This window comes from Acomys minous, assembly GCF_964271855.1.
Source record: "Acomys minous genome assembly, chromosome: 17".
NCBI lineage: Eukaryota > Metazoa > Chordata > Mammalia > Rodentia > Muridae > Acomys > Acomys minous.
The window spans coordinates 7,832,295-7,853,242 of NC_140500.1; the positions used below are offsets into that span (position 1 = coordinate 7,832,295).

The 20,948-nt window shown below is 39.4% G+C and overlaps 2 protein-coding genes across 3 annotated transcripts in view; one reads left to right on the forward strand and one right to left on the reverse strand.

The window, feature by feature from the left end:
- LOC311588535 (solute carrier organic anion transporter family member 1A5-like) overlaps positions 1–9,458 on the forward strand; it is a 41,485-nt gene extending 32,027 nt beyond the window's left edge. For both annotated transcript variants that reach the window (XM_084766276.1, XM_084766277.1), the window contains 3 exons: positions 4,484–4,548; positions 5,543–5,660; positions 8,825–9,458. In XM_084766276.1, the coding sequence (XP_084622402.1) occupies positions 4,484–4,548; positions 5,543–5,660; positions 8,825–9,038 (397 nt within the window). In that variant the 3' untranslated portion in view covers positions 9,039–9,458. The remainder of the gene's footprint in view (positions 1–4,483; positions 4,549–5,542; positions 5,661–8,824) is intronic.
- The window catches only part of IAPP (islet amyloid polypeptide), a gene marked incomplete at its 5' end in the record, with an annotated part of 432,665 nt that overhangs the window by 180,501 nt on the left and 231,216 nt on the right, over positions 1–20,948 (reverse strand). The window lies entirely within an intron of this gene.

Consider the following 20,948-nt stretch of genomic DNA (forward strand, 5'->3'; position numbering starts at 1 on the left):
GCCTGGGCCCAGATCCGCACATCATAATGTTCTTCTTGTAGGTTTCTAGGACCCTCTGGATCCTTCTATTTCCCCATTCTCCCATGCTTCTCTCACTTATATTCTTAGCAGGTTTTCTTTGCAGTCTAGAAAATTTCACACCCACTAACAATGGAAAACAGTTCTACTTGCCTTTTATTGGTTCATTGTAATTCAGCAGCGAAGCTGAGTTCACCATGCTGTGTGATTAATTTATGAGTAAAACACGTTGCCTTATAGACTGGACCATGCTTCTCTTCTCCTTTTCCCTGTGCTTGTCTGATTCCTTAGCCACATTCCCTGTGCACCTGGTCTCTTCCTTTTCCAAATCACTTTCTCTTTTCTGTCTCTTCTCTCACCACACTCCTCTTCTCCTCTTTGTCTTCTCTTGTCTCATCTTCTTTATTTTCTCTCCCCTCTCCACCCCTACCTTCGTCTCCCCTCCCCTCCCCTCTCCATGCACCCTTCCCTCCCCTCTCTTCTTCCTTTAGCTGCTTCTGCTCATCATACACACTCAGTGGAATAGGCTAAACATATGTCCTTCTGTATTCATTTTCTTTTGTAAGATGATATATTTTTTTAATTAGTATTTTATTTTTTATATATACATTTATATTATACATATATAAAATAAACAACATAGAGCAAGAAGAACCATGAAACAATCAGGAATTATATAAATGTTACATTCTTAGTGTTTTGACTATTTGTGTTTGGCAACCTTGAAGAAAACATTTTTCCTATCTTGGTGAGTCTAAAATTCTGAACGTAAATCAGTATCTATAATATCTTATCTGTACCAACTTAAAATATCTATCTTGACATAAAAACATCTAAACCCCTAAACAGCTTAGCTTAATTGTAAAACTTATCTATTTGGTCTTCAACACCATCAGAGATTTGAGAAGGAATACAATTAATTACCTGAGTAAACACGAAGTGTGGGTAGGCTGCTTTCCAAGTGAAAAACAAACAAACAAACAAACAAACAAACAAACAAAAACCCGACAGAGACAGTTTACTGGCTAAACAGCCACCCAAAACTCTCTATAATGTTGGAGCATCATCTTCAGCCTTCTGGCCCAATATAGCTGACAGACATATTTGTGAAGCAGAAACTTGTTGAGGACTTGCTTACCCTGTCGTGACCGCCTACTCTACCTGCATCCAAGCTTGCCTATTTTTAGGCAGAATTCTGTCAGTGGTTGAAATGAGAACACTTTACCCAGTGGCTTGTTTGCCACATTTTAATCCATCTCCATAAGAAGGTTCTTTGATATTCATCATATTTGAGGTAGGCTGGGTGTTGCGAGGAGTTAACCTGTCTTATTGTCAAAGACTCCTTAAAACAATGAAAACATCTTTAAATGCCATATTCTCTAGGACCCTGAGGTTTTTGAAGACCTTATCTGTCTATAGAATCATACCTATCTGCTACACCTAGGATGTATATTCTTGTGATATAAATAAACTAGTAATTGATGTGACAATGATTTGATCAATTGACAGTTAACTTGTCTAACTTACTTATCCTAAACAACCAGAAATAGCACTTTCAAGGTATTGGAAATAAACCTTATATTCTACTTGAGTGATATGGGTACATCATCTCATATTAGCGCAGAAATACATACAATGTGTGTGAAGTATAATTTTAAATTTGACTTCTATACCAATGTATTTAAATGTATTAAATTTGAATTCTATACCAAAATTAAACTTATTTTGCATCAATATACAAATTTTTATACTAATGAGTTAAAAATAACCTTGTGAGCACAGTTAAGTACTTAAGTTGAGGAGCCGACTCAATAATTTACTTTTTGTCCTATCATTCCTATGTATTTCTAAATTTCCCCTTCTTTCTTTTCAGCCCATATCTCCAAATCTAAGATAGATAAAGGAAAAGAGAGACATCCCTGAGTCCAACCTCATTTTCTCTCTGGATAAGACTGATAGTAACTTATAGCCAACTCCCAATGAAAATAAACATGGATAGATGAAGAAAGCAACCAAAAACCTACCCAACCCCCCCTTAAGGAAAATGCAGAACTGTTCTCTTAGGGTTTCTTCTAGCTGATTTAAGATGAATAATACCTTTGTAGGGGCCTAAATAAAATTGGGGAAATGGTTAAACAAGCTAGGAATAGCATTTGTGGTCCAGTTTCCAAATGTTGAGAAATTCCAGGCTTAATAAAAGTTCTGTGTGGGACAGTCTGAAGTGCTGGACCAATTGGGAATGGAAGCTTTCTTCAAAGCTGTCTTGAGAGATGTCCTGTCCTGAAGGAGAACAGCAACTGAAGCACTTGGGGCTGGAACATGAAGGATGTAGGATGTCAGTGTCCGACATGCTAAGAGGAATGAATCCTGTCAGGTCTGATCCATCTTCAAAGTCCAGCTATTTTGTTCTGAAAACATACAATTTATCACACACATTATACAGTCCTAAAATTATAAGTGCATGAAGTGTGCAGGGTGCACATAACAATTAAGGCTAGTTCTCTGATTTTGCACAAGCAGAAGAAAGACATCTGTAAATCTTCATTCATGCCATATGAAGAATGGCATCTCATCCTAAATCACAGGGATTCTGTAACCCATAAGAAGCATTGTCTATGAATAGACATTCATGTCTCAGCCAGTCTCAGGGCTATTCCCAGGTAGTGGGGTTAGGAATATAGGTCACCTGCTTGTTCTGCAGTTTTAATGTTTCACATCTTGATTATACTCCCCTCCCCCTCCTTCCTCTCTCCCTCCCTACCTTAGCCCTTAGAAAGGGGGGCCCTCCTTTCCTAATATCTGATTTTAGCTTTTCAAGTCTCATCTGTACTACCTGCATCCTCTTCCTTTGTGGCCTGGCCAGGCCACACAGCCAGGAGGAAGTGATCCACATTGGGGATCAGAAGTAGTCCCTATTCCCCACATTGTGGGACTCATGAGGAGACTGTGCTGCCTATGTACTGAGAAGAGTGTCTAGGTCCTCTCCACGCACGGTCATTGGTCAGTGTGGAGATATGGTATATGCCTTCTTTCAATTTACTGGATCATGGATGGATAAAGGCACCAAATATGGCTAGTTCTTAATACTTATTCTTTTATATGAGGGGCATTTGGCTGAGAAATTTGTCACCCTTCATGTGCCAGGCACCACTACTCCTGATGCCTCAGTTCCAAAGCCGCATGCTCGGTTGGTAAGGATGACTTTTCCTCATAGAGGAGAATGGTCATAGGTGAAGGGCAGATGAGCAGCTGAACCTTCCTGTTAGAGCCTCCCAACACGCTCTGGAGAGATGCTCTCATGTTTGCTGTGCACCTGCTCCCACTTCCATCCCGCACTCACTTGCTCGTTATCTTTCTGAAGTTGACTCCTCAGCTGGGTCTAAGAAAATGTGGCTGGATTAGGTTTTAATGTATGATTGTTTAAAATATTCTCTGTGTATTAACATGTGAATAAATGCATGTGTGTGTGTGTATGTGTGTGTGTTGAACTCAGTTTGTTAAACCTGGTGGCCAGGAACTTTATCTACTGAGCCATGTTATAGGCCCTAATGTATCATTTATTGATGTAATTAGGATAATTATTTTCCTCAAAGTTTTATTGTTCTTTTTTGCTGAATTTGATTATTGCAATGTAAATGATAGAAAATATAATACTATTGCTTGCATGCTATCATTACTCTTCTAGTCCGTTGTGTTTTCTTAAAGTCTCTTTATGAATTACTTTCAAAAGAAAGTCCAAAAGTTATACATAATCTGACTTTCTTACCCAGATGCATTTGGTGGGCAAAAGGCACATTTTAAAAGGGCCTCCACATTCCTAGTTTATAAGAATATTTTTCAGTTTTTATTCTTACAGATTTATAAGCCTCTTCCTTGAATAATTATCAAAACCATCTCAAGTCTAATTTTGTATGCAGTATATGAAGGACGAATGTGTAAAGTTGCTAAATCCATATAACAAAGCAAATTTTTCAGTGTCATAGCATGCAAAATGGGTGCTTTCTGTTTACGTGTGGGATTGCATTTACCAAAACTTGAATGTTTATATGACATGTATTACATTTATAAACATGAGAAAATGCCTGGCAAATAACTAAGAGAAGGAAAGGTTTGTTTGGCTTGTAGTTTCAAAATCATGGGTCCTTTATGGTGTGTTTGGCATGGTGGTTGTCATTGTCACCAGGAACCTCTTTATCTACGTTAGCAAATAATGTCTAACTGGTAAAGAGCTCAGCCTTATTTTAGATGTGGAGGTCAGAGGTCAGCTTTCAGGCATCCACACGCTCTTTCTCTGTGTGGGCTTCCCAGAGACATAGCTGTACCATTCTCACTTTGAGATGAAAAGCTTAAGCATTATAATCATGAATTACCACTGTCATTGGAGGGCACTGGAGCAGATATTGATATATGATGAACTTTTATGCCTATGTGTGTGTTATGTATATATTTATATATGTATTTTTAGGTGTATGAAGTCTGAAGAGAAGGCACTTGGGATTGGATTACATGCCTTTTGCACAAGAACATTGGGTATGAAGAATTTCCCAACATATCAGACCAATATTAAATGCTTAGTAAACCAATAATTTTTTTTTCTGAATAAGAAGAAGGAAACTATCTTTTCAACCCAAAACATAACTCTTGCCTTAAAGGGAATAAGGGCTTATTTCGAATCAAACATGAGTGACCATGACATGGGCACACACATGGGCACAACAAAATATCATGTTACAACATGAGGGCAGTTTTGTGAGGTTTATAGTTAGAGAACAAAGGAATCCACGAACAAGGTACTTCTCAAATATACCCGTGGGAACATGAGGTAAGATAGTTACAGCAAAACAGAGAAATCTCTGCTGTAGGATCAGATGCTGTAGCACCTGATGGCATTCTTAGTTTTTGGGTGAATGGAGGTTCATGACCTCCTAAGTCAAGACATCACCAAAGTTTCATGTGATAGTCACACAGACAAGTGGTCAGACACAGGGATGGGGCAATGAATGATCAATAAGAGAGGTAAAGATAATTTATCTCTGCATCTGCAATATCCCAACTGTCAACATCCAGGAAGTTCCAGTGACCTTGTAGCATCTTTAACATAGGTGTTACCTGCCCACTTTACCCTAAACTTCAGGTTACACGCCTTTGTGTTTGTAGTTAGTTTGGGAGTGAAGTAACTGTAGAGAGGAAAACTGCTTCTCCTTGTCTTTAAAGATTTCACCTGAACTTAATTACACCTTTAATCTTTTAATAGATTCGACAATAAAATAAGAAAGAAATGGTTTTGTTAGTTGGATGTACAGAAAACCAATAGAAGACCTTTCAGAAAATGCATGAGGTTCACGATTATGAACTCAATGAATAAATTATCCTTATCTTATATATAGCTTTTCATTTGTTGTAATCTAGAAAGTTTACATTAAATCATAATTCATAAAGTAAGTTTCTGACAATGGGAATGGGTCTTTTGTTGTTATTGTTGATTAGTTTGGGGTGTAATTATTTTTTTTTCTCTTCATTGCAGCTGGAATCCCAGGACCTATTTACCTTGGTGCTTTGATAGACAGAACGTGTTTACATTGGGGAACTCTGAAATGTGGTGATACAGGAGCTTGCAGGATGTATGATATAAATCGCTTTAGGTAAAGATAGTTTTTAAGACCTACTTTTGGAGCTTAAAATGGCCTAATTAATATATAACATTTTCTTGAGTGGTAAAATTACATATGGCATCATTTTCAGAATGCACATGGATGGCATGACTACCTTATTTATATATTTTAATATTTCCCTTATATTTCTAAAGTGCTTGATACATATAAGACTGTGTGGGTTTCCTTAAAACCTTTTAAACTACTTTAGATTTGTCTGCATCTAGACCTTGGTGTAGCAGGGCCAGTGGTATGTTGAGCAGAGCTAGTATGGAAGAGCCAGGGGATAAACAGGACAGCAAGATTCAGGACCTGGGACAGCTGTGTTGTAGGTGTGAACAAAACCTCTCAGCACATACTAAACCATAACCATGGACCGAGAGGAGGGGACTCCTCTCTTCTGCAGGGCTTAGGATCACAGAGTCTCAGCACATTTAGGCAGCATGGATTGCGGCACTCTAAGTCCTGAAAAGCTCACAGCTCTCTCATGTTTGCAGCCCAAATTGATGAGAACTCCAAATATGTGTAGTACCATGCAGTTTAACAAAGTGTTTCAGGTGCATTAGCCAGAGGACTATCTGGAGACTTTGTTCATCTAATTATGACCAATAGTCTCATCTCTCTGAACCCAAAAATTCCTGATTGCATTTAGGGATTAGCTGCCACAGCAGCACAATGTCTCCATAGAGTGATTGTGGTACAAGCTTGCTGATAGTGTCACAAGTGAGAGGAGGTGGCCACATACAGAAATAATGAAGCCATCACCATTAAGAAGCAGGAGACCCAGGAGCCTAGTATTTGAGATCTGGTTGCATCTAGTGATGGGTGATCCCATGCTGCTGCTTGGACTAAAAATAGCTGCTACCATGGTTTCCATAACCCTCGGTGCTTATCAGGCACATGCCACTAACAGTATAGTGAAAGACCTGTGGGTTCACTGATGTCCCACCCTCAAGATCATGCAATGTTGACCTTGAGACAGATTCCAGCTGGCACCTTGCTTGCCCTCTAGAGCAGTAGAAAAAGGAAGACTACACACTGCATTGTGGCAAAGATTCTTCCTTGCTCTGAAAGCCTCTTTTCCCCAAAGGGAAAATTTCCCTCTCTAGGTATGAGCTAATCCCATTCTTTTTCTGAGTGAGCATTATACTGAAAATTTTGGGAGAAAAAGAGTGGCTATTGCCCTGTCCCAAATTTTTATTACTAGGCCTGGCTAAGATTATATCCCCAGCCTGGGATACCCATGGTAACAGAGTGAAAGGACTCACCTACTTTTGCTTGCACATCAGTGTGTGTCAAAGCTCTGGTTGTCTTGATATCCTCAGGAAGGTAGGGTATATTCATGAATTGTGAGCATGTTAACCCTTCTTACATAAAATGTTTTTAATCAAGGTTTTATAACAGTAGCATGAAAATAAACTAAGATATTTGTTAATGTATTATTTATTTAGAAAAAATTAATTATATTTCTAGACTGCTATATCTTAAGTCTTAAGTATCTACACTTACACACGTCATTGAAACTTTCCTGTGTCGAAGGAGTCATGATCATTTTTTCTATTCTTTTTTGTTTGTTTTCATTTTTAAAATACTGAGCTGCTCTGTGTACAGTCCTAGCTAACCTGGAACTAACTTTGTAGACCAGACTGCCATGCTGGCCTTGAACTCACCGAGATATCTCTGCTTCCCAAATATTGGTTTTAAGGGTGTGCATCATTAAGCTGTGGCTCCATTTCCTCTATTCTTACGTAGTTCAGGATTTCCTGTCTAAAAATGTTAACACCAACTCTGTGCTGGCTCTTCTCAGCTCAATTAATGTATTCAACATAATCACCCACAGGCATATTCACAGGCCGACATAATCCTCACAGGCCTTCACTAAAATTTCTTTGTCAGGAGATGCTGGATCATATGAGGTTGACAGCACAAGACTTCACAACAAACTTCACTATAAGTATGTCGAAGACAGGAAGGAATATTTTCATAGTTATTAAGAAATGTGCATGTGTCAAAAATACACATTTTGCAAATACATGAAATCCAGAAAACTTAAGACATGTTTTTATCAAATTTAAGAACAGATTCTTATAACAGTATATAGGTTCTTCTAAGAAATGGTGGAAGGGAAATTTATCTAATTCATTTTAGGTAGCTTGTACTGTCCTCATGGTTAAACTAGACACGTTTCTCAAATGAAAGGAATAAATGACAAAAGAGATGGCTCAGAGTTTAAGAACATATATTGTCCTTCCTGAGGACACGAGTTCAATTCCAATAACCCACGCTAGGAAGCTTACAACTTCCTATTACTCCAACTCCTATGCTGGAGTAATTCCCAGGACTCATGAACATATATATATGTTCAGAGGAAAAAAACATAAGAATAATCATAAGAGAAATTGATTACTATATATGCAAAGTTATGTGTAAAAATTATCAAATTTAGTCTACTAACATAGAACATGGCTAGTGGGACTTCCTTTAGGCATACAGGGATTGCAATGTCACAACCATCTGTTGGTATAACAGTATACAAATCCTGAGGAGACAACCACCTGAAAAGTGACTGTATGATCTTTTATATATGTGGTCAAAATTTGAGAAAACCAAACAGAAAGAGGAGTTCCCTTAACTTGATTTAGGATGTTTTTTGTTTGTCTGTTTGTTTGTTTTGCTCAGCGTTTCAGAGAACATATGATAATAGCAGGGGAGGCATGGAGACAGAGTGTGAGGTGATGGTACAGGAGGAACAGTGGCTAAGTTTGAGGAGGCTGGTTATACTGGTTGTTCTTTCTGGAAGAACTGAGTGCTTCCCACATTCATGGTGGGGATTTAATGTTATCCAAACCTTTCTGAAAACATCCTCATAGACACACTCATAGATATACTTCTATAATGATCCTAAATCCAGTCAGGATGACAATGGATATGAACCAAAAGAAACATGAATAAAATATATCTTAAAGTTTTATGGTAAAAAGAATTTGACATTTTAACAGACAAAATTAGTAGAACAGAGTAGTAGATTGTATAAAATGCATGGGCATAATAATTGCTGGATATTTTCCTTCAAAGAAATAGAGGATCTGTAAGAATATACAAAACTAGCTTTCACTAAACATTAAGATTTAATACAGATTAGTTCTTTTCAACAGGCGCATTTACCTGGGGGTGCCTGCAGCACTAAGAGGATTAAGCTATCTCCCAGCATTCTTCATCCTAATACTTATGAGGAAGATCCAACTCCCTGGGGAAACTGACTCTTCAGAAACTGGACTTGCAGAGATGAAGCTCACAGAGAAGGAAAGCATGGATGTGCACAGAAGTCCTGAGGTGGAGAATGACAGAGAACTAAAGACTAAGCTGTAGTGAGTTTTCTATTGACCTGTCCAAGCCCCTGAACAGAATTTACATGTCACTAGCTTTGCATAATTAAAGATACTATAGGATCTATTTTTTTTTATGTATAAAGACATCAACAATTATTTTTACTCGTAATGAAATTATTTACTGATAGCATTTTTAGAACTTTGGGGTCTCACTGCAGATTTCTCTGGGAAGACTTCTTTGGAAACCTCTACACTGAACTTTAAAACTGCCTTCATTTTCAAGGAGAATTTGCTTGCTTCTCACTTAGCTTCAAATAGTTTAAAAAACTTTCCTGTTCCTGAAAATCTTCAGCCTCACCAAATTTATACTTCAATATTGGAGATAATTAGAGCTGAAAATGTTCATCCTTGTTAAGCCACATTAAAATAATTTGTTCAAATTCATCCTTTCTACATGAAAGATGTCTCTGTGTGTCTTTAATGATTTAGGACTTGTTAACTCTCTTTTTTTATTTTAGGTCTTTGATGCTTCCAAGATTAGACTTCTCATTAATGTGCCATTTCTTGTTTTCAATCCCTCCTTAATTACTCATGTCACACATTTGATCATTTTGTTTTCAGCACAGATTTAATCAGGTTATTGAACATCATGTAGTAAAATAGTTTGATCTTTTTTTTTTCTAGCAGTTCAAAGCTGTCCATAGAACTTTATCTTAAAAGCAAGTCTTTAAGAAAGCCAGTCTCTAACAAGAAAAGACTTGATACCCTAGCACCATATTCAGGGGGAGGAGGTCCCCCACAGCCACAGTCATAGGGAAGGGGGATGGGGGTGAAAGTGGGAGGGAGGGAGGAATGGGAGGATGCATGGGATGGGATAGAAAATGAGATGTAATAGGAATTATTTTTAATTTTCAATAAAAATGTGTAAAAAAAAATAAAAAAAATAAATAAAATAAAATAAAGTCTCAAAAAAAAAAAAAAAAAAAAAAAAAAAAGAAAGCCAGTCTCTTCAAAGCGCGATTGGAGAGATGGGGTTGTATCTCAGTGGTACAATGCATGCTGAATGCAGGGGAAGCCTTGGATTAAGCCCCAAGGTATAGCAAAATGCTGACAAAATAAAATAAAATAAAAAATAAAGTAAAATAAATCAAGGTTGGACACAGAATAATATGTTATCACCAGGCCACTTTCTCATATTCAGGAGGCATCTTAGGCCCAGTGTCATTGTATCCATGTGTCCTCAGAGTGCATGGCTATTAACTTTCAAAATCATCTTAGAGTAAAACCTTTAAGAGGGGCCAGCTAGATGTCTCAGTGGAAACCAGTATTTGCCACCAAGCCTGACAAGCTGGGTTTGATCCCTGGGACCAACATGGTAGAAGGAGAGAACCAACTCTAAAAGTTGTCCTAAGCTGGGTGCAGTAGCACATACATACTTCCCAGCTGGTGGAATAAAGGTTACTGTGTAATTCAAATGCAGGTTTCTCTAGTACCCCGCCCCATATCTGGTTGTAATCCTTGTTCTAAGAATCACCTGTCTTGGTGTTCTGTAAAAACTGCTCCCTTATTGTCACCTAATATTCCAATAAAGCAGCTTATATTTAATCACTGAGCAGTCCAATCAAAGGGCGGAGAATAGGGCTGGACTTCCTGCCCACCAAGAGAGGAAGAGTTAGAGGAGGAAGTAGGGGATTTGGCCACAGGCTGAGGTGCAGAAGATCAGAAGAAGATTCACATGGAATAAAGAAAGGACTAAAATACAAGTAACTTGAGAATTTTGGAAAAGACAGAATCAGGATAACATAGAGGGTTAAGAATAGACTTCAACTGCTCAAGATTGTGTGTAAAGCTCTATAAACAAATACAAGAGTATTAATATTTATATGATAGCCAGGGTAAGAAACACACTAAGAGAAACAAACATAGTTCTATAAAAATAACTTCATCACCCAGCACTCAGGAAGGCAGAGACAGAGAGATCTCTGTGAGTTAAAGGCCTGCCTGGTTTGCAAAGTGAGTCCAGGACAGTCAAGACTAGACAGAAAAACCCTGTCTGGAAAACAAAACAAAACAAAACAATAAGTTGCCATTTGCCCTCTACACAGATACTTAGTATACATGCCCCACCAGAAAAAAATATCAAGCAAATAAATAAATATATAATTAAAAAATAGTTTTTAAGAGTGACTTTTGCTGAAAAATTGGTCTCAATGAAATTCAAGGTAAGTATTAAAAACAAGATCAAGTTGTGGTTTGAATTAGAAATGTCTACCCTAGGCTCAGGCAATAGGATATTTGGTTTCCTGTTGATAATGATGATTGGAGAAGATTTTGTGTGGGGGATGGGGTGGGGTAGGGGATGCATCTTTGATGGAGAAAGTACACCACTGGGCTGGTTTGTGAGTTAAGAGCATTACCTCGCTTCCTGTTCTCTCTCTGCTCTTTACTTTGATAGAAGATGTGAAATCTCAGCTTCCTGCGTTAGTCGCCATGCCTGTGGCTTCCTGTCGTACCACCTCATCTTGAGGGACTTTAGTCTCCCTGGAATCCTAAGCCAAAATAAACACTTGTATAGGTGGCTTTGTTGTGTTTCATCATAGCAGTAAAAAGTAACTGAAACAGAAGCAATTCCATTTTGTGGCTGATAAAGAATGAAGAAATTTTAAGGGACAATGAGACTTTCTGTACGGACTGTATGCCTGGGCCATATGGATATTTGAGTACTGTTCATACCTGGCCCCGGCCTTCACCTGGGAATTGTGGGAGAGCTGGCTCTGGGGACATGAGTGCTAATCTTGCCCCTAGTCATCTGGGGGAAGAGTGGGTCCCTTACATCCCAGAAATTGTAGGTGAGCCAGCACAGGGGTTTCGGTATGGAGAACTGGCACTGCCACTCATCTTCAGTGTAGTGTCATGGATGAGAGAGAGAGAGATACTCCCCACCACCCTCATCCCTAACCACCTGCTGCAGATAGGAGACATGGCCCTGGGATTGCGGGAGCATGAGAGCTATCCGTATCCCTCACCAGCTGCAGCACTCCGGAGAACTGACCCTGACCCTCACTTGGGCACCACAATAGAGCTGATGATGATTTTGAGGGCATGGGATAGCCAGCCTATTGGAAGATATTTGATCTCTGTGAACCATGAGATTGTGTTGTTTATTAGAAAAACCTGTTTTTAATTGAGGTGTTGCCGAACCCTTGCACACATGTTAAATCCAAGAGCTTTCTGCTTGAGCATTGTAAGCAGGATTAAATAAAGTTAACCCTACCTAGGTCAATAAGTAGAGAAAGTAACCAGTTGACAGGGAGTAAACATAGGAGGGGAAAAACCATCGAGAGTAAGAGAAAGTCAGGAAGAAGGAAGTAGAAGGGAGGAACATCCAGTCTGAGGGTTTTTTGAGATGGCATGGAGAGGAAGAACTTCATTTTTCTCCTGGGACATCAGCTGAGGGGAAAGGTGAGCTGGGTGCTTTCTCTGCCTCACTGGACTACCAGGCTTTCACCCTACCATCTGGCTCACAAGTCTTTATTGGTAAAATTGAACTATTGAGATTTTATTAAAAGCAACAATCCAGCATCTGACACTAGTCTTCATTAGTAAAATTGAACAATTGAGTTTTTTAAATTTGTTCACTTTAAATCCTAATTGTAGCCCCCTCCTTCATCATCTCCCAGTACCTACCTACCTCCTTCCCCTGGTCCACAGAAAGGGTAGCCCTCCTCCTCTAATGTCTAACATCAACCTATCAAGTCTCACCTGGGGTGACTGTATCCTCTTCATTTGTGACATGGAAAGGCTGTCCTAGCTGGGGCGCCAGAGTCCATGTCATAAATAGTCCATACAACCCATATTTTGGGACCCCTTCAAGGGGACTGTGTTTCCTATCTACTATATCTGAGCAGAAGGTCTAGGTTTTCGCCATTCATGGTCCTTGGCTGATGCATCAGTCTCTGCAGCACAGCCCTCCTCCACCTGATTTGTTGGGTCCATTGGTCTCCTTGTGGATCTCCTGACCATTATAGGTCCTTCTAGTGCCCAACTCTTCCATTAGACTCCTGCGCTCCACCCCAAAGTTTGGCTGTGAGTCTCAGCATTTGCTTGGATGCCCTACTGGGTGGAGTATTTCAGAGGACCTCTATGGTAGGCTCACTTTCTGTTCTTTCTCTTCAACTGCTTCTCGTGTCTATTCTAATTCTCCTTCTGAATGAGCATTAAGCATCCTCCGTAGGGTCCTCCTTGTTATTTAGTTTCTTTAGGTCTGTGTATTGTAGTGTGGTTATCCTGTATTATTTGGCTAATATCCACTTATAAGTGAGTATATACCATATCTGTCTTTCTGGGTCTTAGTTACTTCACTCAGGATGATCATTTCTAGTTACAACAGTTTGCTTTCAAATTTCATGATTTCCTTGTTTTTAATAGTTAGGTAGTATTGCATTGTGTAAATGTACCACAGTTTCTTTACCCATTCTTTGATTGAAGGACATGTAAATTGTTTCTAGATTCTGGCTACTATACCTAGCAAAATTTTCAATATTCACATATAGAGAAAACAAGATATTACATGATGAAACCAAGTTTAAACAGTACCTAACCACAAATCCAGCCCTACAGAAGGTAGTAGAGGGAAAACTCCAATACAAGGAGGCTAACTATAACAACAACAGCAACAAAACCAGAGAAATTGAATAATCCGACATCTGCAAAACCAAATGAAAGGAAACACACCCTCTACCAACATAAACATTAAAAAAAAAAAGGACTAACAACTACTGGTCATTAATATCTCTCAACATCAATGGCCTCAACTCCCTAATAAAAAGACACAGGCTAACAGAGTAGATGTGAAAAAGGAGCCATCATTCTGCTGCATACAAGAAACACACCTCAGCAATAAAGATAGACATTACCTCAGAGTAAAGGGCTAGGAAATTCTGTTCCAAGAAAATGGACCCAAGAAACAAGATGGAGTATCTTCTAGTATCTAATAAAATAAACATTCACCCAAAACTAATCAAAAGAGATGGGGAAGAACACTTAATACTCATCAAAGGAAAATTATACCAGAGTCAATGGAAGAAAATGACACTGAGACACTGTCAACAGAGCAAAATGACAGCCTACAAACTAGTAAAAGGTTTTCATCAACCCTATACCCAACAAAGGGCTAATATCTAAAATATATAAAGATTTCGATGAATTTAATATCACCAAACCAAATAATCCAACTGAAAATTGGATACAAAACTAAATAGAGGAACAGACAGAGGAATATCAAATGGCCCAGAGACACTTAAAAGAAATGCTCAATGTCCTTAGTCATCAGGGAAACTCAAATCAACTCTGAGAGTCTATCTTACATCTATTACACACAGGATTACCCGTATCTGGTTCATGGCTTCTCTTGTCCTGGTGCTTACCAAGACCTGTGATCTCACCCCTGGACCTAACCTAGAGAGAATGTTTTCCTTGATCATAAGTCTGTCCCAAGTGCATTTTTCTTCCTAGTGCGTATGATGCACCAGAGCAGACTGACCTCCTTTCCTAACCTGTGCGGCCTGTGCTATTCTATTTTTGATTCTAAATTCTAAACTTCCTATCAACTATCTCAACTTTTACTTCTTAAAAGTACTTGAATCAAATCAGGAATTGTGTAAACTCATCATGAGGAATTACAAGAGCATCAGTTCATCTCAACAGTATTATTTCATGAAAGTACGTCTTCGTTTTGATCTAAAGGACATTTGCCCCCAAATGGGCTAATACCCAGCAAGCAATCACATCAGACTATGGGATGTGAGGGTCTCCCCACACCCAGTCACGTCGTGCCAGAAATATGAGGAATACAGAAATGACAAATATAGCAAGGCAAGTCAGCAGCAAGAATCGATCTGGAGATGGAGCTCCTTGGGCAGTGCCTCTCCAAAGTACACCCATAGCAGCCATGCAAAATGGTGGGCCTCCTCCAGCAAGCTCGCTTCCTCACGGCAGTTCTTCACTCATGGCATGAATGGAAATGGCAAAACTGAGCAAAGACATCAAATTTTACGTAGCTCATACATGCAAGACAGAGAAAATGTTTTATGAAATAATAATGGACAAATTGACACCATGTTTAATTAAGACTAGAGTATGACAATTTGCAAACAATTCAGAACTAATTCAGAATAAATCAGCAAGAACAATAGCTTACACATTTGAAAGACTTGAATGTTTACTGCTAACACTAAAATATAAGGGAAAGTGGAGAACCAAATTAAACCAGGACAACTCTATGAAAATAACTATTATAAGGAATCCATAGCCAGGCAGTAGTTAGCACCTATAATCTCAACACTTGGGAGGCAGAGGCAGGCATGTAAGTATTACAGTGACTGACACTTAAAATCCACTTGCAAAAGGCAGGCTGAAGTTCAAAGGGAATGTCCTTTGTGATCTAAAAATAAATAACATATACCTTAAATTTATATATAAAGAGAAAGATAATATCCACACATATTCAGGTATATTTAGTTTCAAATTTTCAACTAAAGATAATACTTTTTCTTTTGCCAAAAAAAAAACCCAAAACATTTTGCCATAAGAAAGACATAACCTGCCAAAGCAAAACACACACACACACACACACACACACACACACACACACACACACACACACACACAGGCCCAGAATTAGGGTTGGAACAGAGTTTTGTTTTTATTGTTAAAAGAGAATAAAAACATCCAAGAAAAGATTATGGAGACAACTGGACAAGTGAAATATCTGAAGAAAAAGGGCAGAACATCAAGAGAAAACGTCCCAGGGAAAAAAGAGTAAATTGGCCAAGTGGTATCTCCCGCCTCCAGCTGAATGACCCAAAATCCCAGCTCGGAGCCCTGAGCTAGTGCTGGCACCCATGCCACCATCTTGCCTAAACAGCTGCCCCTTCCCTCAGGACATCCACCGGATGTGGGCCAGTGACTGGACAGTTCTGGTGTGTGCTTCCTATTTTCTTCCCACCATCAGGATGGCCTGCTCACAGAGGATTCCCAAATGCTTGTCTCTGCTGCCCCCTACAGGCATAAGTGACAAACGATCTTTATGCGGCCCCAATTCAATTAAATTCAATTACAAAATGAAAACTGGCTCTGGGGTTGGAACATGACTCTATCCTTCTCTAACCTACGGATGCTTGTTAAAGAAAAGTCAAAATTCTTTATCTTATGTCACAAAATCCACCTGGTATAGGACAAAGGGAAACAGAAAATAAGGGACTATTCTGTTACCATAAAAATCATATCTTTTGTTTTTGCAGACTTTGATCTTTAAAACATCTACTTTATTTGGGATTCTTTAATGCCTCTACCACCATTCCTACTCACCTACCTTAGACAGTATAGAAACATCACACACCCTCCCACAAGTCTGTTTCTAGAGGACAAACATCTTCACTCTTCATTGTCAAGATTCTGAAGACCCGTTGAACAGCAAACTAGAAACTCAGCAAAAATCGACTGCAATTGCAGCAGCTGGAACTTGGAAGCTCGAAGTGTTCTCTCGAGCATTTCTCTCTAGGAGTATCTTGAAGGCAAAGCAATGAACAGCAACGTGATGCGAAGAAACGCAAAAGCGGTAGATCTTTTCTATTTGGACTATTTATACTTTTCCACAGTCCATAAAGAATGTTTCGCAACTGGCAAAGACCACGTCCTCTCTCCCCTGCCCCCAGCCTGAGGCAGTTCCCTTTCTAGTGCACAAACATCATGCACCCTCCCACAAGTCTGTTTCTAGAGGACACACATTACTCGCCTTCACACAAGTGGGTTCACATCCCACATTTGTGATTAAAAAACAAAAACCTGTTTACGTCTACCACAGATTTTCATTTGGCTCTCTAAAACATTTCTTAAAGTATAAGCAGTGTCTCAAAATGTATAAGATGATTCTGCATATATAAACTTTATGTTGTGATATAGTCATCATGCACAGTACTAATTCTAGAAATACGCAACAATTTGTCCATATGAATTGCAGAAATTTTAACTGCAGTGGAAAATTACCCCATGCCTCTTCTGCTGCCAGGTTCTGCACAAACAGTAGACATCATTGGGTTGACTGCTGTTGTAAGGCCCTCTTTTTTAGCCATCCTGGGAATGTGACCCAGGCAAGCTTGGAAAAAATGACCCAGAAAGAGTTGAAGGCTTTATAAGAGGAATGTTTCATGGGGATGAGCAATGGCTTGGTGTGAAGAGCATGGGGATGAGCAATGGCTTGGTGTGAAGAGCATGGGGCTGAGCAATGGCTTGGTGTGAAGAGCATGGGGCTGAGCAATGGCGTGGTGTGAAGAGCATGGGGATGAGCAATGGCTTGGTGTGAAGAGCATGGGGCTGAGCAATGGCTTGGTGTGAAGAGCATGGGGATGAGCAATGGCTTGGTGTGAAGAGCATGGGTGCATTTTGTTCAAGATCTGATTTGATCCCATTCTCCACATCAAGGGTCTCACAAACACCTGTGAGGCCAGCCTTGGGTGATCTGATGCCTCTGGCCTCCCAGGCACCGGTGCTAACATGCAAATGCCTAGTGTCTGGTGCTCTATAGATGAAGAAGAAACTGAGTCCATTATTCCTTGTTTTTTCATATCTAAATGACTGCAAAAAGGAGGAGACTCTGTCCCCTTAGTGATGACATGCTGGGCTCATTCCTAGAGTGGCTAATTTGGGTGGAAAAGTACCAGTGTTCATTAGTGTCTGAATAAGCACCTTCTTTTTGTTGTGTGTGTTTTTAGAACCCAGTATAAAGCATTTATAGTGCTGTATATCTACAATAACTTTCACAAGTTTGCCACAAAGCCCACACTACAGGAGGCACGGAAAGTAGCAGATAAACTTGTGTCACTATGCTTATTTTTCAGCCTTAATTCTTGGTCACCTTACTTTTTATTTATCAGATATGTAGAGATGCCATTAATTAAAGCATCCATGTAGAAATTATGACAAATTCTGTTACACAAACATCAGGTCCTCTTGTGCACTGATGTCAGTGATAAATCTTTGAACAAAAAGTGTATAGTTCAAAGCAGACATAGTTTAAAATATTCCCGGCCTTAAAAAGAAATAACTGGGGCCTGGCAACATGGCCTAATGGTTAATAACACTTGCTTTTCTCGCAGAGGACCCAGTCTAGGTTTTCAGTGCCCATGTTAGTGACTCTCAACTATCGGCATCTTCAGCTCCAGGAATCCAACTTCCCCTTCTGTACTTGAGCGCACACACAGATATTCATAAATATTCATAAAATTCATAAATATTCATAAAAACAATATGAAAAGCACTCACTTTCCATGAACAAAATGTCAGTCCCATTTTGTTCCCACCTCCAGGAAGGGGTGTCCTGCTTCTCCAGGGTTTTGATCTGGTGGTTTTGACATCCAGTTCTGGTGATTCAGGCCACAGCTGCAGCTGCAATAAAAACCAACTAAAAGCTCCTGTTTCACACTCCCTGCTGGTGAATCTAAATACAAAACAGAGAGGTGCTTTAGGATAAGCCAGGAAAGCAGGACTGATTCATCCTCAGTGATGCACGAAATGCCCCGTGTATCTAGCCTGTGTGGCTGATGTACTTGGCAGTTCCCATGTCTCCCAAATGCCATGCTAGAATGTCCTATTTCAAAGGACAGAACCACTGAAAGAGAATGTAGTATCATAATTTTCAATCTGAAAAATAAAAGGATTTGATGGCAATATATAAAACAAAGGCCACCTCAGAAGGAATAAGGCTGATCCACTTTGTACCTTGGCAACTGAACATTGTTCTCAGACATGCCCTGGGACCTCAGATGAGAACTCTCTGAGGTAGTTCTGGGGAAGCTTTAGAGCCAGCCCAGTAGTTTGGGTTTGCTGCTTCTGTCTTGTGAGTCAAAGGAAAATATGTGACCAAGTCACACCTGCACGTGTACCAGATCCTGTCTATCTTTGATGTGTCTGACTGGCTAATGCATGGGCAGTAAGATGTGTCAATGGATGTCAAGGAATATGCTGTGTTTGAAAGATGTCTTATGACATCTTAAAATGACATATGGAACCTGAGGAACTCATAGCAAGATTCTGCCTTTGTGGGAAGCCTTTATGTAAATTCTCCACAAAACACTCTTATCTCTTGGTTCTCACCTAAAGTCATGGGAGGACTAACAAGTGGCACAGATAGTCCGTAAGCCTTAGGTAGCCCTGATGACATAATGATGCCTGAGGGCACCACAAATGATGGGTCTGACAGAAGCTTCTGTGTCACTGACACCCATCAGACTTCTCTTGTCCTCTTTTGCTCTGCTTGGGTGTTTCAGGCTACCACCCATCACAATTATGACTGATATCTTCACCCAGCTATGCTGATAGGATGTCCGCCCAGGGGCCACCTTTTAAACAATATTTGATGTTTAAATTCTGAATCCAAAAGAGATTCAGTGTGTCTGAAAGGACAAATATCCAATATCATTTATTTTCACAACACAAACCGTGAGAGCCAACAGGCAGAATTCTTCTATGTAATTGTGGGACAATTATCAGAGTTTGAAATAAAATCTATCGAGGTGTTGAACTAAAGCAAAAAAAAAAAATTAAGGAAATGGAAAATTGAACAAAACCAAAACTAAACAAGTAGATTAAAATAAGCTCTGTGACCATTGCTTTTAAGAAATACAGTTTCTATTAAAAATAATTTTTATTCTTTTGTGTATGACGAAATATGTGTGTGTGTATGTGTGTGTGTGTGTGTGTGTGTGTGTGTGTGTGTGTGTAGGGGTGCATGCTCTGTGTTTGCATGTGTGCAGGACAGAGTTTCAGGTTGATGTCTTCCTATGACACTGTCCACTTTAGTTTCTGGAATTGGGTCTCTCACAGAACCTGGAGTTCACTGGTTATAACTGGACTGGCTGGCCATTGAACTCTTGGGATCCAGTCCGACTGCAGTAGGAGGCATTTACCATTTTCTGATCATGTTAGGCTATTTTGTCAATGCTGACCATCTAAAATCAGGTTTGCACACTTGCATCCCAAATACTTTACCTATTAAGCATTCTTATTTAATAGCTTATCTTTTAAGCATACATATTTTAAAGTAATAGCCATGCTAAGAGTTGTCTATAGAATCTGTAATATATTGGGGTGTTAGTGTTTTATTGTTGGGAGGAGACACCATGACCACTGCAACTCTTACAAAGAAAAACATTGAATTGTGTCTGACTTCAGTTAAGAGGTTTAGTCTGCTGTCATCATGGAGGGGAACATGGCAACATGTAGGCAGACATTGCTCTGGAGAAGGAGCAGAGAGTTCTATATCTGATCATCAGGCAGCAGAAAGAGAGAGTCCTTGGGCCTGCCTTGAACACTTGAGACCTCAAAGCCCATCCCTCTGATACATTTCCTGTAACAAGGCCATGTCTACTCCAACAAGGCTACACCTCCTAATATCACCACTCTCTATGAACATTTAAACCACCAGAATTCCCTAAGGAGTCCATGAACTACAGTCAAGTGAGGTAAAGGAGAGTTCTTGTTATGTAGTTCCTGACCCCTGGGAAGAGACCGTAGACTCAATCCAATCATAATTAAGAAATTTATGTTTACTGCTAGCAGGACAAACTTGCTATTTCCTTGAGAAAGGTGGTGAGGGAAAGATTTTAAAGAATGACAAGAAGACAGAGAGTGTCTGCCCAAGGAATCCAAGAGCTGTTTTGCTCTGCCTAGATGAGGTAATCAAGGCAACTTGAATGCATGCATAAGCAGAGTAAAGAAGACAATTGGCAGCTAGTCATAACATAACATAAGTAGATGGTTGTGGGTGTACATTTATGTGTGTGTGGTCACAGAGTTAGACTTAGTGAGAATTCATCATGTATTAACTGGAGTCAGAGACAAAGGCCTAGTAGGTACCAAGATGGTTATCTAACTGAAAATGGATTTTTAAAAG